Source organism: Asparagus officinalis, chromosome 1 (genome assembly GCF_001876935.1).
Source record: "Asparagus officinalis chromosome 1, Aspof.V1, whole genome shotgun sequence".
Taxonomy (NCBI): Eukaryota; Viridiplantae; Streptophyta; class Magnoliopsida; order Asparagales; family Asparagaceae; genus Asparagus; species Asparagus officinalis.
In genome coordinates, this window is record NC_033794.1 from 15,498,968 (window position 1) to 15,523,346 (window position 24,379).

At 32.9% G+C, this 24,379-nt stretch overlaps 1 protein-coding gene across 1 annotated transcript in view; it reads right to left on the reverse strand.

The window, feature by feature from the left end:
* The window catches only part of LOC109819374 (GATA transcription factor 28-like), a 38,479-nt gene continuing 15,256 nt past the window's right edge, over positions 1,157-24,379 (reverse strand). The window contains exons 3-9 of the mRNA XM_020385088.1: positions 24,309-24,379; positions 3,526-3,612; positions 3,310-3,443; positions 2,823-2,942; positions 2,333-2,438; positions 1,731-1,802; positions 1,157-1,454 (exon numbers count right to left, since the gene is read on the reverse strand). Coding sequence (XP_020240677.1) covers positions 1,335-1,454; positions 1,731-1,802; positions 2,333-2,438; positions 2,823-2,942; positions 3,310-3,443; positions 3,526-3,612; positions 24,309-24,379 — 710 coding nt within the window. The 3' untranslated portion in view covers positions 1,157-1,334. The remainder of the gene's footprint in view (positions 1,455-1,730; positions 1,803-2,332; positions 2,439-2,822; positions 2,943-3,309; positions 3,444-3,525; positions 3,613-24,308) is intronic.

Genomic DNA, 24,379 nt, shown 5'->3' on the forward strand with positions numbered 1-24,379 from the left:
ATGATGGTACTTTACAATTGAAAAATTAAGATATGCAGCCAACATTGCCACATTTGTTAGTGTCGTTCTTGATTCTTAATATCTCTTTGTTTTGAGCAAGATTCATAATGGTCGAATCTGCTTTTGTTGTTCACACTTATTTTTTACATTGCTTGGAATTATTACCGTTCGAAACTTGTGACAGTTAGAATGCTCTTTGAAAACACATGAAATCAGGTATGATTACCCCCAATGGCTTGCAATGTGCTTTGAATTTTTTTTTGGATGGTAACCTCACTAAGGTGACCGTTCCATACTTGTTTTTTGCCAACTAAACTAGAGAAATGCAGTAAATGATTTCATGATTTCCATGATGAGCTAGCTATTTCTATTCTTGATATCTCGTGTTAGATATCTTCACTTTTTTTTTCTTTCATACAAACACAGGAGGTGACCACCGCATGATGAGCTAGCTATTTCTATTCTTGATTTCCATGATTTCCATGCGAAACAAACCGAGGATAATTTACAGGATATCCATGGAAATACAAAAAAAAAATATTTTCCATGTTACTTTCAAGTTCCATGTTTTTATCAAAGCGAACAATATAGGCCCTCAGAAGACAATTTATAACACTCTTTTTCTTCATAGAAAATTTATAACATAGAAGTTCAATATCTTGACAACATAGAAGAGACATGATACAAGTAGATAGTGTTAGGTTCAAGTCTTTACTGATTACGGTAATTGTACAGGATCCAATTATCCGTGTTCTTAACCTCTATCCCCATTTCGATTGATAAAATACGATCACAAATAATTTTCACTACCCCATGTGGTTTTCACAATAGTGGACCGTTCTGAAGAAAACTCATTTTCCAAGATAATAGTGACAATCATATGTTACCTTATTTATCTATTAAAAATTGAAATAAACAATAAACGTTAAAATAATTTGACCCTCTCTAATTACTAACCCAATTAGGCAGGATCTAGACCCTGGTTTGCTCATTTAATATATTTTCCAATGGGATAAATCACAAGATCCCCCCGATTGGTGGTCTTGAAAAGACCGTCGTCTATAATCATCAGTAAACACCTGTAGCCCACTGCTAGTAATGATTTTACCACCACAAATTTAGGTAACTGCCGCACAAAAATGTTTAGCCTGACGAGGAAAAGTTGAAAAAGTTAATAGACAAAATCATAAATGAATATACTTGGGGCATATCTAGAAGGCTCTAATTACAGTAAAACTCTACTTCTGAGGCTATTCTTGTGATCTCTATGAACAGAAAACACACTGTAACATTGGTTATCTACTCAAAATCTATCTTCATAGCATCTGATGCCCTCAACAATCAGCATACTCCATGGCTGCATCTATGCTAGCAATCATACTGGACTCAGGCCCGTTTGATATTGCAGAAAACATTTGGCCATTGCTACTAATATCAGAATCATTGGCATCACTCTGCAAGAACAAGTGTAGAACAAAAGTAGAATGCATAAGCATCAATAGGGAGGATGATACGCGTCACACGCCCAAATTAAAACCGGTACGATCAGCAAACAATGTCAGTGCAATCAAGATTTTCCATTAAATTTTGCATCAGTGCAATCAAAACATTACAATCACTAACATTAAAATATGGTGAGACACATGCTACGTTCTCATTGGTTTTCTATAAAGAACTCTCTATCGAATTAATTTTCTAATATATTGTTTATAGTTCCCACAAAAGCTTACCTGGTCAGTTGGGTTAATGGGAGACTGCTGGCAGCCAGAAGTTACAGGTTGAGGAAGACTTCTGAATGTTCCCTGAAAATGGGAAATGATACGGGTGAGTCTAACTTGGACCAACATTCTACATTCGAGAAATGAACACCAAAATAAACAGAGATACTTAATGCTATTTCATCCTTTTTAAATGATACTTTGTAAACTTTAGCTGAAGGATGCTGATAGTATGAATGAAATTATGTTACTAAACATGAATTGGTTGATTATAAACAAAATTACGTTATTACTCTTTGCATCTCCATTTAGATATTGAAGAACTTGCTATCCCTTTCGTTGTGAGGTATAAGATATGAATTAGCCTGTTCTGCTTTAATATGCCAATGGGTATAACTTCGTTGTCTGCTGAGAATGGCTAATTCTCTTATCTGACTCTATCCTACGGTCTGCTTAGAACCATAATGAATAAAGCAGATGTGTTGACAACTGGCCAATCCACTCTAAAGGTAAGCTATATCAGTGTACATTGTGTCTATCCCAAAGAAGCACTGAAGCCGCAAGACGTAATATCAGTGAGATAACAAATTTAGAAAGGGGGGAAAATGCTGAACCTTGTTTGCCCACGTCAGCCCACAAGCATTGCACAGAGTTCTAGGCCCATCTGGTCCACGACGCATCATTGGAGTCAAACCTTTAGCAATTCCACAGTGCTGGCAACTGCACAGACCATACAGTACATTAAAATAGTGCATCAGAAGAGCAGCTAGAATTTTAAATTGAAGGGGACTGGAGAAGAGGAAATATCTAAAAAAATGATAGCATAAGAAGACATCATCTTCATAAATATTGACTATTGGTTGGGCTGGGTTCTTTGTTGAGGCAATGAGATTCCATCCTATTTTTCTCCCAAATAAAAAAATAAATAAATATTAACTATTGTTCTCGGATGCAAGAGCTTTTCAGTATTCAGAACTGTAATATAGATTCAACGGGACATCATCAAGATTTAAGTTGTGCTTTTTTTAGAGTAAACTTTGAGTGGTGCTTAGAAACTGGAAAAGGAACTGGAAAAGAAACTATGTCATCAAAGCTTCAACTGACAAGCTTGAAACTGATTCCTCCTGAGAATTGCTCTGAGCATGATCACCACTTGAAGAGGGTGAGAGTGCTTCCTCAGGATTTGTCTTTGATGATGCAAACTGTCCTTTGTGTCGTTTCATTCTGCATTATTGAATGAACAAAATCATCGTAAGGGATAAAGAGTAAAATACCCAACATTACAAATTCAAATTTCTTAGTGAAGACAGAATACATATTTTCACTCCAAAAAGGCTGTAAACAAGAATCTTTGATTTGAACTATAGAGATCAAACCATGATGTACATCATGAACCAACAGTCCTTTCCTGCCACATACATCATGAACCAACAGTTCATTCCAGCAATGCTCATAGTACATCAGGAGCAGATTCACCACATCTCGATCAGATGCCAAAAGATAAGACTCTAAGATTCCCCATTTTCTTTAAAAAGTTGGGTGCTAAATTCTAAAAAAAAAACTATTCTACTCTAGAAACTCTTTTGTGTACCTGGAAGCAACATCTCTTCTGACGTCATAGAGTACTTTCTTATCAAAACACAAGTTTTTCCTCTTCTCCCGATACCGCATAATGGAAGCTATTCTGTGAGGATTCATGGAGGGTCGTGGAAGATCATTTGAAAGCTTGTTAGAAAGAGTAGATAGAAGAGTCAGTCAAAAAACAAGTGCCAAGTTAAAACAAATTATGATCATGTATATTCCATACCCTGTGATTCACATTATTCGGCAGTGCCATGACAGAAATATCAGGGGGCAATTCATGACCACCCAGCAGCAGCAGAACGGCTTGAACCTGCAGTATAGACACCAGAATAAAGGTTTTAATCTTATATAAACTTTACTAAAGTCAAGTAGAACAATTGCAGAAAAAGGGGAATGGAGATAATGGCATATAATATTTAGTCACCTCTCTTTACGGAGTTCTGTGTTGCTCAATGAGCTGATAGTATGAAAAGCTTACACAAGTAAAGGTAAATATCTACACATGTAAACATGTACATGTGCATTTACAAAGAAGAATATAACAAATTAATTTAAGGTCATAATGCTCCCAGACAACAACTTAAAATTAGTTATATCCTTAAAAATTTTAACTTTTGAACCATATTGAGCATATAGAAACAGTACTCTATAGGAAAGAAAGTAGATCATGGAATTAAGAATAAAAGAGGAAAATAAACAAAAATCAGAAGCCATCTATCTATGTGAGCAAATGTTTCGCAGAAGAAAAGAGGCGACAAATAAAAAATGACATAGGAGCTGAAACTGTTCGCGTGGCTTGGGTTCTTTACAATTTTGAGTCAGATATCAAATTCGGTGTAGCGCAAGATAAGACATCTATCTATGTAAGCAAATGTTTCGTAAAAGAAAAGAAGTAACAAACAAAAAATGACAAAGGAGCTGAAACTGTTTGGGCAGCTTGGGTTCTTGACAATTTCGAGTCAGGTATCAAATTCCATGTAACACAAGATAGTCAAAAGATTTTTCTACCATCATATAAAGAATGCATTCCTCTTACATTTGAAGTAATTTTGAATAGACCTGGAGCCTGAAATAACAAATTGCATCCATGAACTTTTGCATAAGAAAATATTAAATGTTAATAACAATTAGAAAAAAGTGAAAGTTCCATGTTCTTGCACTCGCAAATCATTTTACTTCCACAAACATTTCATTCACAATATATGTGACTGTAGGTTATTATTTATATTCTTCTTTTTCTCACTAATATAATCATCCATCCCTCCTAGAGCATACCTCTCATCCTTCAAGCATGTGACTGGTGTTCCCTCCATCACCAACAGTGAAAATATCATGGAAACATCCTCTTGTGAACTTCCCAAAAAACAGTTGAAGAATTAAAAGTACCCTTTTATATACTTCTTTAAGTATGGCTAGTACTAATATTTGGAATGTTGCCCTAAATATTTAACTTGTGTTAGTGTTTTCAAGAATAACAAATGTAAAATCATTTACACACTTTAGATCTAATAATCTTATCTTAGTAAGATCAGCTTAAACATTAAAAAAAACACTTTGGCTGTAAATGAAGCAATAGAGTGGCCAAGGTCACAAAAGCGCTAAGCAACCTAGGCGTTGGACCCAACACCTAGTACCTAGGCGGAAGCCTAGACAAGGCCTACACATTTCCTATTTTTTTAATTTTTAGTTATAATCAATGTTATCAAAAGCGCTATGCAAACTAAGTGCCAAATTGGTGCCTAGACATAAGGCATACGAGGATTTTTTTTTTTGTTTAAGTGGTGACGGATGAGATTTTGTTGAAGGTCGGAGGACTTGGAGAAGGTGTTCGTAGTTGGTGGCGAAGGCCGCAGGGAGGAGGTTAGATGATGTGGAGGTAGGAATGGAGGAAATCATGACCAATATCTAAGCAGGGAAGTTCGCATAAGCAATCTCCGCTACATTAGGCACTCCCTAGACCTAGGCAGGCAGCCTAGGTACCACCTAAGCTTAGGCCAGAGTCTAGGCTAACTAGATTATATCTTTTTGAAACACTGAGAGTAGCCAACAAAGCAGTGTTTTTAAAAACGCTGCCGGGCTCGCTCCTCGAGCGTCGGGCGCTTCGACGCACAAGATTAGCGCATCGCATTGGGCGAGGGGCGCTAATCTTCAATAATGTGTGCGCCCGTGTGCGCCTTGCAAGCGCCCAACACCTTGTAGGAGGCGATAGCCTCAAGAACTAACGCGTTGTTTCAGATTTTAAAACAGATTTAAGGGTTATTGGGTATGGACCCGGTTAACATTTAAACCCAAATCCTAAATAACAACTATGGCTTCTTTTTCTACACTTATGTTCCCTTTTTTCGTGGCAGTTCATTTTTTTTTTCTTTTTCTTGCTTTGTCTTTTTCTTTTCTTCTTTTTTTCTTTTTTTGCTTTCTTTTTCTTTTGTTTGAGACTTTGAGTTAGAACTGATTGCCCTAAGCTTGCTGCAACAGTAACATTCACTAAGCTTTGGTTGATTATTAGATATTTGCTGGTAGTTGCTTGCTATATTGTTCATTTAATATTATTTGAGACTCATAAATATTGTAGGGGTCTGAGATCTTCGAGTGGTAATGGTTCATCATCGAGGAAGAGGGAACCGCTTTCAGAGTCGGAAGATGAAGAAGAGTTTAACAAAGAAGAGGAAACTGAGGAGGAAGATATCCCCATTGAAGAGGATGATGATGATGTTGTTGAGGATGACTAGAGTCATTAGACTATTATCTTGCTACTTATTTGCTTTGTTTTAGTAGACTACTTAATTTTCATTGATATTAGTGAATACTTGGGTGTGTTAGTATTATGACTAAGACTCTATTTATAACTTTAGTAGTTTATATTATTTATTTTGAGTCATTGACTTTTTTTTTATGTGAAGTTTCATGACCACATATTTCTTTATGCATGTTTGTTATATCCTGAAAAATTCTATGTGTGCAGTGCGTCTCGCTTCACTCGGGTGCGTGCATCGCATTGCGCATTGCGCATATGCACGTAAACTAATTTTGTGCCCCGCATTACGCCTCGCGCATTAATAACACTGCAACAAACTATAATGTTTATAAAGCTAATTCCGTACAGGTGCTTGAATGCAAGACAGAAAATGTGCCCCAACTATTCTACGAGTAAAGCAATAAGGGTTCTTACTAAAGCAATAAGGGTTCGTACTCTCAGCTGTACTAGTTGACTAGCTCATTCATGTTAGTGAGGAAGTTTTTTGTTATGTAACATAGGAGATGAAGACATAAAGAGAGGAAAAACAACTAATTCTTGGATAACTATTAGAAAGAAAATATTAAACATGTTAATAACTTAACCCTAAAATTCGTACCTTTTAAATAGATTTCTAGCTCTACTAAAAACTCCTACAAATAGCGAAATATATTTATATTTTTACATTAATGGAGACTTGCTTTTTTAACTGATTTCTGACACTACTAAAAACTCTATAGATATCTCTCTTGCTTGAAGGGTTTCATGTCTATAATGTCAGTTTTACGAATATAGCAGCCAATTTAGAAATAAAATCTATCTCGTGCTAGCCTCATAAAATATGCACAAAATCAGAAACTCTATCTTTCTTCCTTTCTTTAAAATGAAGGGACCCCTCGCCACCCCCAACACAAGAAAAAAGAGCCTAACAGCTTTATTGTCATGGGATAAAGTTTAACGGGGAAAAAAATAAATTTAAGAATTACACTTCAAATGGATAGTGTCGTAGTTTACGGACAAGGCCACTAAGGTTTTTCCAGGTGGGTGATTTGAGCTAACTTAAGACCGACTAAGGTGCAAGTTGACTTTGGTCCCCTCAAATACCAATCTTAACCTCTATGAGATAGGGGTAGAAGAGCCATAACACATATTATTATCTGTGTGGGTAAATTCTTCTTGGATTATTCATAGTGAAGAAATCGTAATTTTATCTCAAAGTTTTATAGAATATGAATTTGCCTACTTTAGGCAGAAAACAAACACCATAAATTAACGTTTAAGAAGCAACATACTTGAATCGAGAGTCTTCATTACGTAAAAGAACGATTGATAAGGTAAATTAAGGTTCAATGAGGTGTAAGTAGGGGATATTCCTTTTGTGGTTCTTGCTTGATTGGAGAAAGGGGAGGTATATGACTTTTCAGTTCATTTTGCATCTTCTCTCTCCTCACTCTTGTGTCCCTCAAAATTGGATTTTCTCTCTTCACTTTCTAGTTAATTTTGCATCTTCTCTCTCCTCACCTCACTTTATTGTACTTCACCTTACCCTCTCTCCCTACGAAAGAGGTTTTTAATTTTGCCCCTTACCTTACTCTACCTCCCCTACTACCAAACCAAGTCTTAAGCTTACAATCACACTCATTAATTATGACCGAAAATAATGTATACTTCTTCAGCGAATTAATCATGTCACACATGAATCTCCTCCCATTCTCTATATTTTCTACAAGCTATTACAATGAAAATTAGTCTCATTTCATCCAAAGTCTCAGGCTTTATTTTTACTACTGATCCTTGACTTGTAGTTTAAGCCGAAAGATTAATTAGTGCAAAGATTATGGATGCACCATAAGTGTTTATAGCTTGGATGGCATACATTTGTAACTTCATCTAGATTTGAAGATAAAAATAACGTCCTATAGAAATGCATCTGTAATGACTCCCCATTAAAGGCAAGCAACTGATTCCTCCAACACTCTAACTAGTTAATAGAAAATATCTGAGACTCCACTGACACTCTGGGAAAAGTAGTTAAGTATTGCATTCTATAGGCTTATTCATGATAGAAATATTCTAGCAAAACAACCACGTAATATAAAATAATTTTTAAAAATAAGAAAGTCTTTAACCTAAATAAAATCGAAAATGTTAAATATAAATTACCGAATGCTCACATATGTGTTCAAGGAACTTGTATTCCTATTCCTTGTGTTCTTGTTAAAAACTTATCGCAAGACATTATATTAGGAACTCCCTTTTTACATATAACATTATGCCTATTGTTCAGGTAGATACTAAAGGTATTAAAGCTACTTATAAAAACAATGAAATAATATTTGAATTTATTTCTGATCCTCAAACTCGTTTATTAAACGAAGTTAGAAAAGTTATTCTCAAAGAAAACCAAATTAATTTTCTCAAAGAAGAAGTTTTATTTGTTCAAATAGAAGAACAAATTAAAATGAAAAAAGGGTTAATAACTCAAATAGAAGATAAATTTAAGATTACTATATGTAGTAATCTACCAAATGCATTTTGGGAAAGAAAGAAACATATTGTTTCTTTACCATATATTGATAATTTTAATGAAAATGATATTCCTACAAAATCTCGACCTTGTCAGATGAATAAAGAATATCCAGATTTATGTAAAAATGAAATAAGCTCTCTTATAGAGAAAAAATTAATAAGGAAAGCATATTCTCCTTGGAGTTGTACAGCATTTTATGTTAATAATGCTGCTGAACAAGAAAGAGGAGTACCTCGTCTTGTTATTAATTATAAACCTTTAAATACAGTCTTAAAATGGATAAGATATCCTATTCCTAATAAAAGAGACTTATTAAATCGCATTAATAATGCAAAAATATTTTCTAAATTTGACTTAAAGTCAGGATATTGGCAAATCCAAATTGAAGAAAAAGATAGATATAAAACAGCTTTTGTTGTTCCATTCGGACATTATGAATGGAATGTTATGCCCTTTGGATTAAAAAATGCCCCTTCTGAGTTTCAAAATATCATGAATGAAATATTCAATCCTTATACGGATTTCATTCTGTCATATATAGATGACATATTAATATTTTCTCAAAATTTTGACCAACATGTCAAACATTTAGAAATATTTAGGACTTTAGCTATAAAAAATGGATTAGCAGTATCTGCTCTTAAAATGAAGTTATTTCTTACCCAAGTGAGATTTTTAGGTCATAATATCCACAAAGGAACAATAATTCCTTAAAATGAAGTTATTTCTTACCCAAGTGAGATTTTTAGGTCATAATATCCACAAAGGAACAATAATTCCTATCGATCGAAGTATAGAGTTTGCCTCTAAATTTTCTGATATTATTAGTGATAATAAGCAACTACAAAGATTTTTAGGCTCCCTTAATTATATTGCTGACTATTATAAAAATTTAGCTCAAGATACAGCTATTTTATATAATAGATTAAAAAAGAACGATAAACCATGGTCAGAGCAGCATACTGAAGCTGTTAAAAGAATAAAAACAAATGTTAAATGTTTACCTTGTACTCATTTAACAAACACTGAATGGTTTAAAATTGTGGAAACAGATGCCTCTAATTTAGGCTATGGAGGTATCCTTAAACAGATTAATCCAACTAATAATAAAGAGCAATTAATTAGATTTACTTCTGGTAAATGGGATAAAGCCCAATTTAATTATTCCACTATAAAGAAAGAAATGCTTTCTATCATTAAATGCTTATCTAAATTCAGAGATGACATTCTTAATCAAGAGTTTCTTCTACGAATTGACTGTAGCTCTGCTAAGAGTGTTATTGAAAAAGATGTTAAAAATCTTGTTTCTAAACAAATCTTTGCCAGGTGGCAAGCTGAACTAGCTATGTATGAATTTAAAATCGAATATATCAAATGTAGTAATAATTACTTACCTGATTTTCTTACTCGTGAATTTTTACAGGGTACAAATAAAGCAGAATAATCCCTCTTTAAGAGGGGGTAGAGGCAAGGGTTCACCCCAAAATCAAAATCAAAATATTCAGAGGACTTATAGTCCTTACGAGTTTTTTGAAAATTCAAATCTTGAGCCAAGTTCGTGGAGAACTATAGCCAAAAAGAACTACTCTAGTAGTCAGGCTCAAAGCCCAAGCCCATCTAAAACCTTTTATAAAGGCCTGGTCAACAATCTGATAAATGAAGTTTATCCCACTTTGTCATTAAAATCTAGGTCATGGATGAGGACCTTAATTACACAGAAGGGAATGGAAATAATCCATTTCTGGGGATCTGAAAACAGGACTATCCCTCCTAATTTTAGTAAATGCATAATTAAAGAGGTTATTTTACCTCGGAAATGGGCTTTGAACCCAAATCAAGATCTACCTTTGGTGAAAGCTCAGAATTCTAGCCAAGTTTATTCCTTCAATTATTGGGATTATAAGGAAGCTTTTTATAATATCTTCTTATACCAGAATCCCAAAAATAAACATACTTGGCTAATAAAGCTATGTCCAGAAGCTCTTCAAAATGGTATTCCTTCTTGGTTCTACAATTGGTGGACGGTTTATGGTGCTGAATTAAGCATCTTGCCTGAACCATTATCTAAATTATATTCTGCCTGGGTGGAATCTCACCCTGTTATTTCTAAAATGGAAGACAATAATATTGTCGAAGGCCTATGTGCTGTTCACTTCTTTTCTGAAACTGAAATTCCATGGATATGGACATGGACCTTTGAGTCTGATTGGGATAATCTTCATCTTCCTGTCCTTAAAAGGAACCACTACTGTAGATGGTGGAATGGGATCAATATCGAAGAGAAAGCACAACATATTGAAGAAATTATAAAAAGGAATCATAGTGTTCTTGAAAACTCAATGTCTCAAGAGATTCAGAAAGTTAACCCTATGATGCAGTTAGCTAAAATAATCAGGCGGAAATACCCGCAAGCTTCAGAAGAAGAAATTAAACAAAAATGTCTTGATCATATGAAAAGATAATTTTTCGAAGCTTTTGACACCATGGAGACTCAGTCCAGTAAAAGTGTTAATTCTTGCGGCGATAGCACTTTGCCAGATGCACAAGAAGAAGAAGATGAAGAAGACATTTGGAAAGCTGCCATGGGGATTCTTAATTAGACTCCAACATCTGACCTAAAAGGTAAAGGAAAAGACTTATAATTATGTAAAGTTGACAGGTCCCAATGAGCTGAGCCCCGGGGAGCCACTCATTCGATTCTATTCCTCCACTACCACTCAAAGAAGCTTTTTCTAAAGGAACTTTTATAAAGTCCCTTTTAGAAAGTAGATGCTTTGCCAAGTGCGTTTGACAGTGCAATGTCAGTGCGGTGTCTGTGCAGTTGCCACGCATCATATATCTTTATTCTCTCCTCATCTATATAAGGAGAAGTTTAGCTTGTTGTAAGGGTGTGCTTTTTTACTTATATTTTCCAGTTTAAGTGTGAGCTTGTAAGTGTGAAGAAGTGTCTTATGTTTATGTTAATAATGCTGCTGAACAAGAAAGAGGAGTACCTCGTCTTGTTATTAATTATAAACCTTTAAATACAGTCTTAAAATGGATAAGATATCCTATTCCTAATAAAAGAGACTTATTAAATCGCATTAATAATGCAAAAATATAATTCTAAACATGCATTTAATTTTGACAATAATAAATGAAGAAGAAGAACTTACAGGGTTCTACGACCCACTCTTAAGATAATAGCTGGATCTTCAATCTTATTTATAGAAATGATCTTACTAAGACACTTCTTCACACTTACAAGCTCACACTTAAACTGGAAAATATAAGTAAAAAAGCACACCCTTACAACAAGCTAAACTTCTCCTTATATAGATGAGGAGAGAATAAAGATATATGATGCGTGGCAACTGCACAGACACCGCACTGATATTGCACTGTCAAACGTACTTGGCAAAGCATCTACTTTCTAAAAGGGACTTTATAAAAGTTCCTTTAGAAAAAGCTTTTTTGAGAGGTAGTGGAGGAATAGAATCGAATGAGTGGCTCCCCGGGGCTCAGCTCATTGGGACATGTCAACTTTACATAATTATAAGTCTTTTCCTTTACCTTTTAGGTCAGATGTTGGAGTCTGATTAAGAATCCCCATGGCAGCTTTCCAAATGTCTTCTTCATCTTCTTCTTCTTGTGCATCTGGTAAAGTGCTTTCATCGCCGCAAGAATTAACACTTTTACTGGACTGAGTATCCATGGTGTCAAAAGCTTCGAAAAATTATCTTTTCATATGATCAAGACATTTTTGTTTAATTTCTTCTTCTGAAGCTTGCGGGTATTTCCGCCTGATTATTTTAGCTAACTGCATCATAGGGTTAACTTTCTGAATCTCTTGAGACATTGAGTTTTCAAGAACACTATGATTCCTTTTTATAATTTCTTCAATATGTTGTGCTTTCTCTTCGATATTGATCCCATTCCACCATCTACAGTAGTGGTTCCTTTTAAGGACAGGAAGATGAAGATTATCCCAATCAGACTCAAAGGTCCATGTCCATATCCATGAAATTTCAGTTTCAGAAAAGAAGTGAACAGCACATAGGCCTTCGACAATATTATTGTCTTCCATTTTAGAAATAACAGGGTGAGATTCCACCCAGGCATAATATAATTTAGATAATGGTTCAGGCAAGATGCTTAATTCAGCAACATAAATCGTCCACCAATTGTAGAACCAAGAAGGAATACCCTTTTGAAGAGCTTCTGGACATAACTTTATTAGCCAAGTATGTTTATTTTTGGGATTCTGGTATAAGAAGATATTATAAAAAGCTTCCTTATAATCCCAATAATTGAAGGAATAAACTTGGCTAGAATTCTGAGCTTTTACCAAAGGTAGATCTTGATTTGGGTTCAAAGCTCATTTCCGAGGTAAAATAACCTCTTTAATTATGCATTTACTAAAATTAGGAGGGATAGTCCTGTTTTCAGATCCCCAGAAATGGGTTATTTCCATTCCCTTCTGTGTAATTAAGGTCCTTATCCATGACCTAGATTTTAATGACAAAATGGGATAATAGTTGTCATTTAAATATCTTGATCTGATATGATCAATATCTTTCATAGAAGAGATATCTTCTGGTTCTAGATATAGAACCGTCTCTGATTCTTTTTTAGGAGTCCATTGTACTTCATTTTTCACTATAGCTGAGAAGGGCTCAGGATTTTCTTCCTGATTAACTTTATTTATAAGATTATTGACCAGACCTTTATAAAAGGCTTTAGATGGGCTTGGGCTTTGAGCCTGACTACTAGAGTAGTTCTTTTTTGCTATAGTTCTCCACGAACTTGGCTCAAGATTTGAATTTTTAAAAAACTCGTAAGGACTATAAGCCCTCTGAATATTTTGATTTTGATTTTGGGATGAACCCCTGCCTCTCCCCCCTCTTAAATGAATGTTTAGAATTGGTATCAGAGCCATGCATGGCTAATAAATTTATTTCAAGACTTTTATGTCAGAACTAGTTCCCTTAATTATAATGCTGACTATTGGAAAGCAATAGTTAATATGAATGGTTTATCTATTAATATGATATCCTCAAATCAAGAGCTAATTACTAAAATTATATCTGAAGATATATCTTCTGAAACAATGATATCCTCAAATCAAGAGCTAATTACTAAAATTATATCTGAAGATATATCTTCTGAAACAAAAAGATAAATTTAAGATTACTATATGTAGTAATCTACCAAATGCTTTTTGGGAAAGAAAGAAACATATTGTTTCTTTACCATATATTGATAATTTTAATGAAAAGGATATTCCTACAAAATCTCGACCTTGTCAGATGAATAAAGAATATCTAAATTTATGTAAAAATGAAATAAGCTATCCTATAGAGAAAAAATTAATAAACAAATCATATTCTCCTTGGAGTTGTACAGCATTTTATGTTAATAATGCTGCTGAACAAGAAAGAGGAGTACCTTGTCTTGTTATTAATTATAAACCTTTAAATACAGTCTTAAAATGGATAAGATATCCTATTCCTAATAAAAGAGACTTATTAAATCGCATTAATAATGCAAAAATATAATTCTAAACATGCATTTAATTTTGACAATAATAAATGAAGAAGAAGAACTTACAGGGTTCTACGACCCACTCTTAAGATAATAGCTGGATCTTCAATCTTATTTATAGAAATGATCTTACATAAGACACTTCTTCACACTTACAAGCTCACACTTAAACTGGAAAATATAAGTAAAAAAGCACACCCTTACAACAAGCTAAACTTCTCCTTATATAGATGAGGAGAGAATAAAGATATATGATGCGTGGCAACTGCACAGACACCGTACTGACATTGCACTGTCAAACGCACTTGGCAAAGCATCTACTTTCTAAAAGGGACTTTATAAAAGTTCCTTTAGAAAAAGCTTCTTTGAGAGGTAGTGGAGGAATAGAATCGAATGAGTGGCTCCCCGGGGCTCAGCTCATTGGGACCTGTCAACTTTACATAATTATAAGTCTTTTCCTTTACCTTTTAGGTCAGATGTTGGAGTCTGATTAAGAATCCCCATGGCAGCTTTCCAAATGTCTTCTTCATCTTCTTCTTCTTGTGCATCTGGCAAAGTGCTTTCATCGCCGCAAGAATTAACACTTTTACTGGACTGAGTCTCCATGGTGTCAAAAGCTTCGAAAAATTATCTTTTCATATGATCAAGACATTTTTGTTTAATTTCTTCTTCTGAAGCTTGCGGGTATTTCCGCCTGATTATTTTAGCTAACTGCATCATAGGGTTAACTTTCTGAATCTCTTGAGACATTGAGTTTTCAAGAACACTATGATTCCTTTTTATAATTTCTTCAATATGTTGTGCTTTCTCTTCGATATTGATCCCATTCCACCATCTACAGTAGTGGTTCCTTTTAAGGATAGGAAGATGAAGATTATCCCAATCAGACTCAAAGGTCCATGTCCATATCCATGGAATTTCAGTTTCAGAAAAGAAGTGAACAGCACATAGGCCTTCGACAATATTATTGTCTTCCATTTTAGAAATAACAGGGTGAGATTCCACCCAGGCAGAATATAATTTAGATAATGGTTCAGGCAAGATGCTTAATTCAGCATAGATTTTAATGACAAAGTAGGATAATAGTTGTCATTTAGATATCTTGTTCTGATATGATCAATATCTTTCATAGAAGAGATATCTTCTGGTTCTAGATATAGAACCGTCTCTGATCCTTTTTTAGGAGTCCATTGTACTTTATTTTTCACTATAGCTGAGAAGGGCTCAGGATTTTCTTCCTGATTAACTTCATTTATAAGATTATTGACCAGACCTTTATAAAAGGCTTTAGATGGGCTTGGGCTTTGAGCCTGACTACTAGAGTAGTTCTTTTTGGCTATAGTTCTCCACGAACTTGGCTCAAGATTTGAATTTTCAAAAAACTCGTAAGGACTATAAGTCCTCTGAATATTTTGATTTTGATTTTGGGGTGAACCCTTGCCTCTACCCCCTCTTAAAGAGGGATTATTCCGCTTTATTTGTACCCTGTAAAAATTCACGAGTAAGAAAATCAGGTAAGTAATTATTACTACTTTTGATATATTCGATTTTAAATTCATACATAGCTAGTTCAGCTTGCCACCTGGCAAAGATTTGTTTAGAAACAAGATTTTTAACATCTTTTTCAATAACACTCTTAGCAGAGCTACAGTCAATTCGTAGAAGAAACTCTTGATTAAGAATGCCATCTCTGAATTTAGATAAGCATTTAATGATAGAAAGTGTCTTATGTAAGATGCATGTTTAGAATTGGTATCAGAGCCATGCTTGGCTAATTTACTTCTTACAATTTATTTGTGTTAACTTGTTTTTAAGAATGTAAATTTATTATATGTTCTTTCTTTTCTTCGGTTATGAGCTTAGTTCTTAGGTCTATGGAACGTCACCAAAGTCGCGTTGTGTAAAACCCAGTTGTTGCCGAGATGGCGTTGAAAGGGTAGTGTAAATCGTTGACAGACGTGTAGACATTTAATTAAGTTGATTGTTGAAGAAAAGGAAGAAAAATAGTAAATTTATATCCTTAAAGCTTGTTTTACATAAATAAATCTGTAAGACTTTTATGTCAGAACTAGTTCCCTCGTCTTCTGCTTTAAGTAAAACCCTTAATAAGGGCAAAAGAGTTAAAAATGCTCAAAGTACAGAGTATACCTCTGAAATTGAGGCTTTAAATAAATGGACAATTCCTGCTATCCCTAATAGAGATATTTATAAAATAGGTTTTTTAGATTATAAATCTTTAATAACCATTAAAACCTTAGAACGAACTACAACTGTAGATCGTGATGAGCAAACTTTACAATTGCTTAGTCCTATTGATATTGAACCTTATATGAATAAATACAATTATATCCACATAGGCTTAATACAAGTCGCTTTCAGACCCTTAACTCTCCAAGGATTAAATGCATCAATATTAACTTGTCTAAGAGATGCAAGATGTTTAAATTGGACCCAATCATTAATAGGCATAATGGAAACTAGTCTTTGTAATGGGCCAGTTTATTTTAATGTTTATCCAAACTTAAGTTTATCTTTAACTGACCCAAATATATTTGAGGCAGTAAGTTTAAACATAAAAACACATGGTTATAATTTTATCTCAGGATCTGAGACTATAGCCATAATTTACAGAATTCATTATAAAACATTAACATCTTTAGCTCCAAAAGCTAAGATTCATTCTAAACCAGGAAAAACAGTACTGGTTGAAACCAATGTTTTATCATCTAATATTGCTGTTAATAGACAAATTAAATGGGATGAAATAAATTTCCCTGACAGTTGGGTCATACCTAACGATGTTCAACCTCAACCAATTATTAACCAAGAAATTGATCAAATAACCCAGACGGTTGATGGAGAAGTAGAAATTATATTTAATCCTTCTCGAACCATTAGATTATCTGATGTTACTAGCACATCTAGAAAATCAGTCTCTGTTTCTAGATCAGGTTCTTATAGAACGAATGATGTTAAAGGCATTAATATTTCAGAAAATAATATTCCTCATGGATTATACAATAAAGAAAAGGAGAGAAACTCTCCAACCAGCTCTGAAATGAGTTTTAGAATGCCCGGTTAAAATGAATATTAAAGAAAACAAAGATATAAAAAACTTTCTTAATAAAGAATTTTATGAAGAAAAACATAAAGAAATTAGACAATGGTTTTTTAAAAGCTTTTCAAAAATTGAACAGCTAGAATTTAAAGACAAGTATTATACAGACTTGCAAAAAGAGAATAAAATAGAATATTTTATACCATGGTTTTTAAAGTATTATATACAAAATCAAACAAATCAAGTTAGAGTAATAGAAGAACATTATAAACAATGGAAATCTGCCACTGGCATGAATATAAGATCTATATATCCTCCAACAGATGCTTTAAAAATATCTGGAATCCATTCTAGTAATCTAGAAACTAATGCTTTTGTTAAACAAAATGAATCAACAAATATAACTCTTAAAGAGTTAAATAAGATAATAAAACAAAACAATTATACAAACCTACATCTTCAAATAGTAGGAAATCAATTAACAAGAATCGAAGATAACTTAGATAAATTAATAAATAAATTTAATGAAGTGATACCCTCATTAAAAATCTTAGAAACGAATAAGATTATTAATACTGATAGTAGAGAGGCAAAGGTTATGATAAAACCTCCTATAGACATTTCAGGTTTTAAAAGAGGAGATGAAGTAATTTCTGATATAATAGAATTATTAACTAAGAAGTTTAATAACTCTAAGCTAAATATGGTAGCTTCCACTTCATCTTTTATTCAAAGCGAAGATTCTGAAAATGATGATTTTCAAGAAAAAATATCTGAAGATGAGTTAACCCAAAATGAGTTATTAACACTAGAAAATCAATTTTCATCAATTAACAAAATTAAAAATCCTTCAAAGAGAATTGAAAGATATTATTATAAAAGACCTACTCCTACTGATGTTTTATTTGAAGAAAATGATACATATATTCAAAGTGATTATAATGGAAGAAACATCTATGAATGGAATATAGATGGAGCTTCTGACTCTCTTATATATTCTACTATGCATAGAATGATGATGTATTCTACTATATGTAGACAAAATGGTAATACCGACAAAGTCATTGCTTCTTATATTACATGTGGCTTTACTGGTGTCCTTAAAGGATGGTGGGATAATTATTTATCCTCTAATGCTAGAGATGAAGTATTAAATGCAACAAAAATTGTAAATGGTATCCTACAAGAAGATGCTATTTATACGTTAATGTTAGCAATTACACACCATTTTACTGGATTATATCAAGATAATGGAGAAAGAATAATGACTCTTTTACAGAATTTTAGATGTCCATCTTTAACCCATTTTAGATGGTATAAAGATACTTTCCTAAGCAGAGTTATGATGCTTGATAATGCTAATAGCGAACATTGGAAATCTAAATTTATTGATGGTTTACCTACTCTATTTGCTGATAGAGTTAGAAATAAAATAAGAGATGAACAGGGAGGTTATCTTCCTTATGAAAATTTAACTTATGGGTATTTAACAAATGCGTGTATTAAAGAAGGGTTAGCCCTATGTAATGATTTAAAATTAAAAAATCAATTAAAGTCTCAAAGACTCACAAAAAGAAAAGAATTAGGAGAATTCTGCGAACAATTCGCTTTCGATCAACCTTATAGAGTTGATAAAGAACCTATAAAGGATTTTAAAAATAAACATTCTTCTTTTAAAAAGAAAAGGAAATTTTTTTTCAAAAAAGAAAACAGTGAAAAAAGAGATAAACATAAAAAACCTTTTAAATCTAAAAAAGATAAAAAAGAAATCCATTGTTATAAATGTGGGAAAATAGGGAACTATGCTAGTAAATGTTATACAAAAAAGAAGATAGATGCCATTGAAGATGAAGGTATTAAAAAGACTTTATATAAAATAATGATTAATAGTGAATCTGAAGAAGATGAATCATCTTACTTTGAGTCAGAATCTGACACACCTTGTGCATGTAATACTCAAAATTGTGAGAAAAATACTGACTATTGGAAAGCAATAGTTAATATGAATGGTTTATCTATTAATATGATATCCTCAAATCAAGAGCGCTGACTATTGGAAAGCAATAGTTAATATGAATGGTTTATCTATTAATATGATATCCTCAAATCAAGAGCTAATTACTAAAATTATATCTGAAGATATATCTTCTGAAACAAAAAGAGAATTAATAGAATCTCTTTTAAAAACTAAAGAAAAAATTAACAAACCAAACATTGAAAATGTTTACTCTATGTCAGAAGTTCTAAAAAGACAAAAGAGTCAGGCTTCCACATCAAAATCTCTTTCTTTATCAAATTTAAATAAAGAGATTCAAGATTTGAAAAAAGAAAATCTTAAACAAGAAAATAAATATATTTTAAATAAAATAAATAATGAAGAAAATCAAAAAACTCTGATAATATCATAAAATAACTCTGATAAAGAACAAGAGAATGAAACTACAGAATTTCTACAAATCTTAAAACAAGTTACCTCTCAAAAGTGGTATATAAAAATTACCTTAGCTATAGCAGAACAGGTTGTCATACCAGATCTTATAGCTTTAGTAGATAGTGGTGCAGACTTAAATTGTATCAATGAAGGAATCATACCTTCAAATTTTTTTGAAATTACTACTCAGACTCTGAGTAGCGCTAATGGAAACAATTTAAATGTTAAATATAAATTACCGAATGCTCACATATGTGTTCAAGGAACTTGTATTCCTATTCCTTGTGTTCTTGTTAAAAACTTATCGCAAGACATTATATTAGGAACTCCCTTTTTACATAATATTATGCCTATTGTTCAGGTAGATACTAAAGGTATTAAAGCTACTTATAAAAACAATGAAATAATATTTGAATTTATTTCTGATCCTCAAACTCGTTTATTAAACGAAGTTAGAAAAGTTATTCTCAAAGAAAACCAAATTAATTTTCTCAAAGAAGAAGTTTTATTTGTTCAAATAGAAGAACAAATTAAAATGAAAAAAGGGTTAATAACTCAAATAGAAGATAAATTTAAGATTACTATATGTAGTAATCTACCAAATGCATTTTGGGAAAGAAAGAAACATATTGTTTCTTTACCATATATTGATAATTTTAATGAAAAGGATATTCCTACAAAATCTCGACATTGTCAGATGAATAAAGAATATCTAGATTTATGTAAAAATGAAATAAGCTCTCTTATAGAGAAAAAATTAATAAGGAAATCATATTCTCCTTAGAGTTGTACAGCATTTTATGTTAATAATGCTGTTGAACAAGAAAGAGGAGTACCTCGTCTTGTTATTAATTATAAACATTTAAATACAGTCTTAAAATGGATAAGATATCCTATTCCTAATAAAAGAGACTTATTAAATCGCATTAACAATGCAAAAATATTTTCTAAATTTGACTTAAAGTCAGGGTATTGGCAAATCCAAATTGAAGAAAAAGATAGATATAAAACAGCTTTTGTTGTTCCATTCGGACATTATGAATGGAATGTTATGCCCTTTGGATTAAAAAATACCCCTTCTGAGTTTCAAAATATCATGAATGAAGTATTCATTCCTTATACGGATTTCATTCTGTCATATATAGATGACATATTAATATTTTCTCAAAATTTTGACCAACATGTCAAACATTTAGAAATATTTAGGACTTTAGCTATAAAAAATGGATTAGCAGTATCTGTTCCTAAAATGAAGTTATTTCTTACCCAAGTGAGATTTTTAGGTCATAATATCCACAAAGGAACAATAATTCCTATCGATCGAAGTATAGAGTTTGCCTCTAAATTTTCTGATATTATTAGTGATAATAAGCAACTACAAAGATTTTTAGGCTCCCTTAATTATATTGCTGATTATTATAAAAATCTAGCTCAAGATACAGCTATTTTATATAATAGATTAAAAAAGAACGCTAAACCATGGTCAGATCAGCATACTGAAGCTGTTAAAAGAATAAAAACAAATGTTAAATGTTTACCTTGTACTCATTTAACAAACACTGAATGGTTTAAAATTGTGGAAACAGATGCCTCTAATTTAGGCTATGGAGGTATCCTTAAACAAATTAATCCAACTAATAATAAAGAGCAATTAATTAGATTTACCTCTGGTAAATGGGATAAAGCCCAATTTAATTATTCCACTATAAAGAAAGAAATGCTTTCTATCATTAAATGCTTATCTAAATTTAGAGATGACATTCTTAATCAAGAATTTCTTCTACGAATTGACTGTAGCTCTGCTAAAAGTGTAATTGAAAAAGATGTTAAAAATCTTATTTCTAAACAAATCTTTGCCAGGTGGCAAGCTGAACGAGCTATGTATGAATTTAAAGATGAATGAGTGCTCGCCCGGGGCTCAGCTCATTGGGACCTGTCAACTTTACATAATTATAATCTTTTCCTATGTATTATATATATATATATATATATATATATATATATATATATATATATATATATATATATATATATATATATATATATATATATATAAGAAAGTCTTTAACCTAAATAAAATCAATACTCATGATACAAATTCAAAGCGCTGGGTGTATAACTACTAATTAAAAGTAAGAAGAATATATATATATATATATATATATATATATATATATATATATATATATATATATATAGAGAAAAATATGGTATGTTTGGTACCAAGCACAAATTTTGTAATTGGTAGTGATGTGACATATCCCATCCACTCACTACCCATGTGAATTTGTTCCACATTTGAATGAGTGGAGGGGATTGACACCTCACTACCAAGCATACTTTTTTGTGCTTGGTACGCGACCAAGCATACCCATATTTCTCTCTCTCTCTCTCTCTCTATATATATATATATATATTATATATATATATAATATATAATATATATATATATAGAGAGAGAGAGAGAGAGCCAATATGGGTATGCTTGGTACCAAGCACAAAAAGTTGTGCTTGGTAGTGATGTGTCACATCCCCCTCCACTCATTCAAATATGGGGACCACATTCAATGGTAGTGAGTGGATGAGGATGTGACACATCACTACCAAGCACAAAATTTGTGCTTGGTACCAAGCATACCCATTTTTCTCATATATATATATATATATATATATATTATATATATATATATTATATAATATATATATATTATATATATAATATATAAAAAGTATAAATTAGCTTTTAAGGTTTTATAATATGTATAGTAGCTATTAAATATTTAAACCTTGCATATTCATTATATGTGAAGCGGATGTTAAACAGTAGGGATTGATTATTACTATTTATATTTACATAAAAGGATGTGGATTTGAAGTAAATTGGGATATGTTGAATATCCATCGACATCCTAGGAAAATCTAATCACCAGGTGTAACGATAAAGCATGTGTATGTATCTCTGTTGGTTAGAAGGCAACAAACTTGACAAGTTGTTTTAGATAGATATCTTACCGGTTTGACTAACTCCATTGCCTTAAAAATCCACAATATGTGAAAAATTACATTTTAAAACAACTTAGTGATACAAATATACGACATATACGCTTCAGATAGATTGGTCCATTAAGTTGAATAAGATAGTTTAAAGAACAAAGGAATAAAAGAAGAGTACCGATTTAGAAAAACAAACTAAAAAGATTCATGAAACCTGATTTAAGTGTAAGTTTATCTGACCAACAAAGGAATTATGGAATTCAAGAAGAGCACCAATTTTGAACAGTGAACTAACAAGATTCATGAACTAAAAGGAAGAGTAAGGCTAGATCACTGGTGCTCTGATTGCCTTATTTAAGTGTAGTACAATACTGTAGCAAAATAAGGATACATGATAAATAGGTTAGAACTTAGAAGCACAGAAACAACAAGGTAGCCCTCTGATCGGCCTAAGACCAAGAATTATGGAACAATTTGAAACATGCATTGATCAAAATTTAACCTTAATGCTTGTTTTTCATCACTTCCAGACTTCTAGCTCTCTTCTGTCTTCACACCTCTCCTCTATGTAGTTCAGTTACCAATCATAATCGATGCCGTCATTAGTCATCAACATCTAGACGAAGTTATGATATAATTCTCAAAGACGTTTACTCATGTTGCAACAAACACAAAACTACACTAGAGATGGCCCAAATGGCCCAAACACCAATACTTAGAAACATGAAAACAAATGATGTGATTGCTCTCATTTTGTAGGTTTCATCACGTAAGAGACCTAGGAGAATTCACCCTCCAAAAGCTAGTTGTTAGCAGGAGGAAACCCAAATCTCTTATAAACCCACAGTTGATTCTGTATGTAGTTAATGTAGCACTAAATAGACCCTAATATACAGCCATGCTTCTGCAGTCCCAACGCTCATGCGGGCTGGCTGTCCACTAAATAATGACACTACAATACCACCACCGGCCTTTTAAGATAATATAAGATAGCTCATTCGTAGATTAACCAAAAAACAGATAGGATAGCCTCACTGTCTTGATATCATGATGCAAGAGACCTAGGAGACTCACACCCAAAAGCTAATTGTTAAGAGGGGGGAGGGAGCCGACGTCTCTTATAAACCCACAACTGGTTCCGCATTTAGCCAATGTATGGCTAACTGGACAATAAACATACTGCCAGGCTTCTCGCGGTCCGCCAATGTGGTCTGGTTATGCAGTCTAATCTAGTCTCGGTCCAACACTGCAATACCCATGTCACTTCTTTAGTTTTGCACTGAACTAGTCAGAATGACAATGCAATATCGGCATCACCATGTACACCGCTCGATTGCAACAAGAAAGAATGGCATTGGCTCTAATACCATTCGAAAGGGTCATTGGGGAAGTCATCCCTAAAAGCAAGTAGTTTAAGGGAGAGAGAACTAAATCCCTAATAAACCTAGAAGGACCCCTTAACGCTTAACTAAGCACATAAATAGGACACAAATCAAATACGTGTGAAAGTGAAAATGATATGATCAGCCCCTTGTGATCAATCCATTACATCAAATAATCTGCATGCATTGTCAAGCATACAAACAGCAGTCACCAAGAAATCCAATATAATCAAATGCCGAAAATTTCAAAATTGCCCACTCACATTGATGCAATGACATTAAACAATAAACATCTTAAAACAACAAAAAAGAAAAAAAAAAAAAGGGGGAGAAAAGGGAGAGATTTTGGCTAACCCTTTCAGGCTGAACCGAATCGAACACGTAAACCTCCCCCTGAAACGACAGCGTCAACTGACTCGACAGCG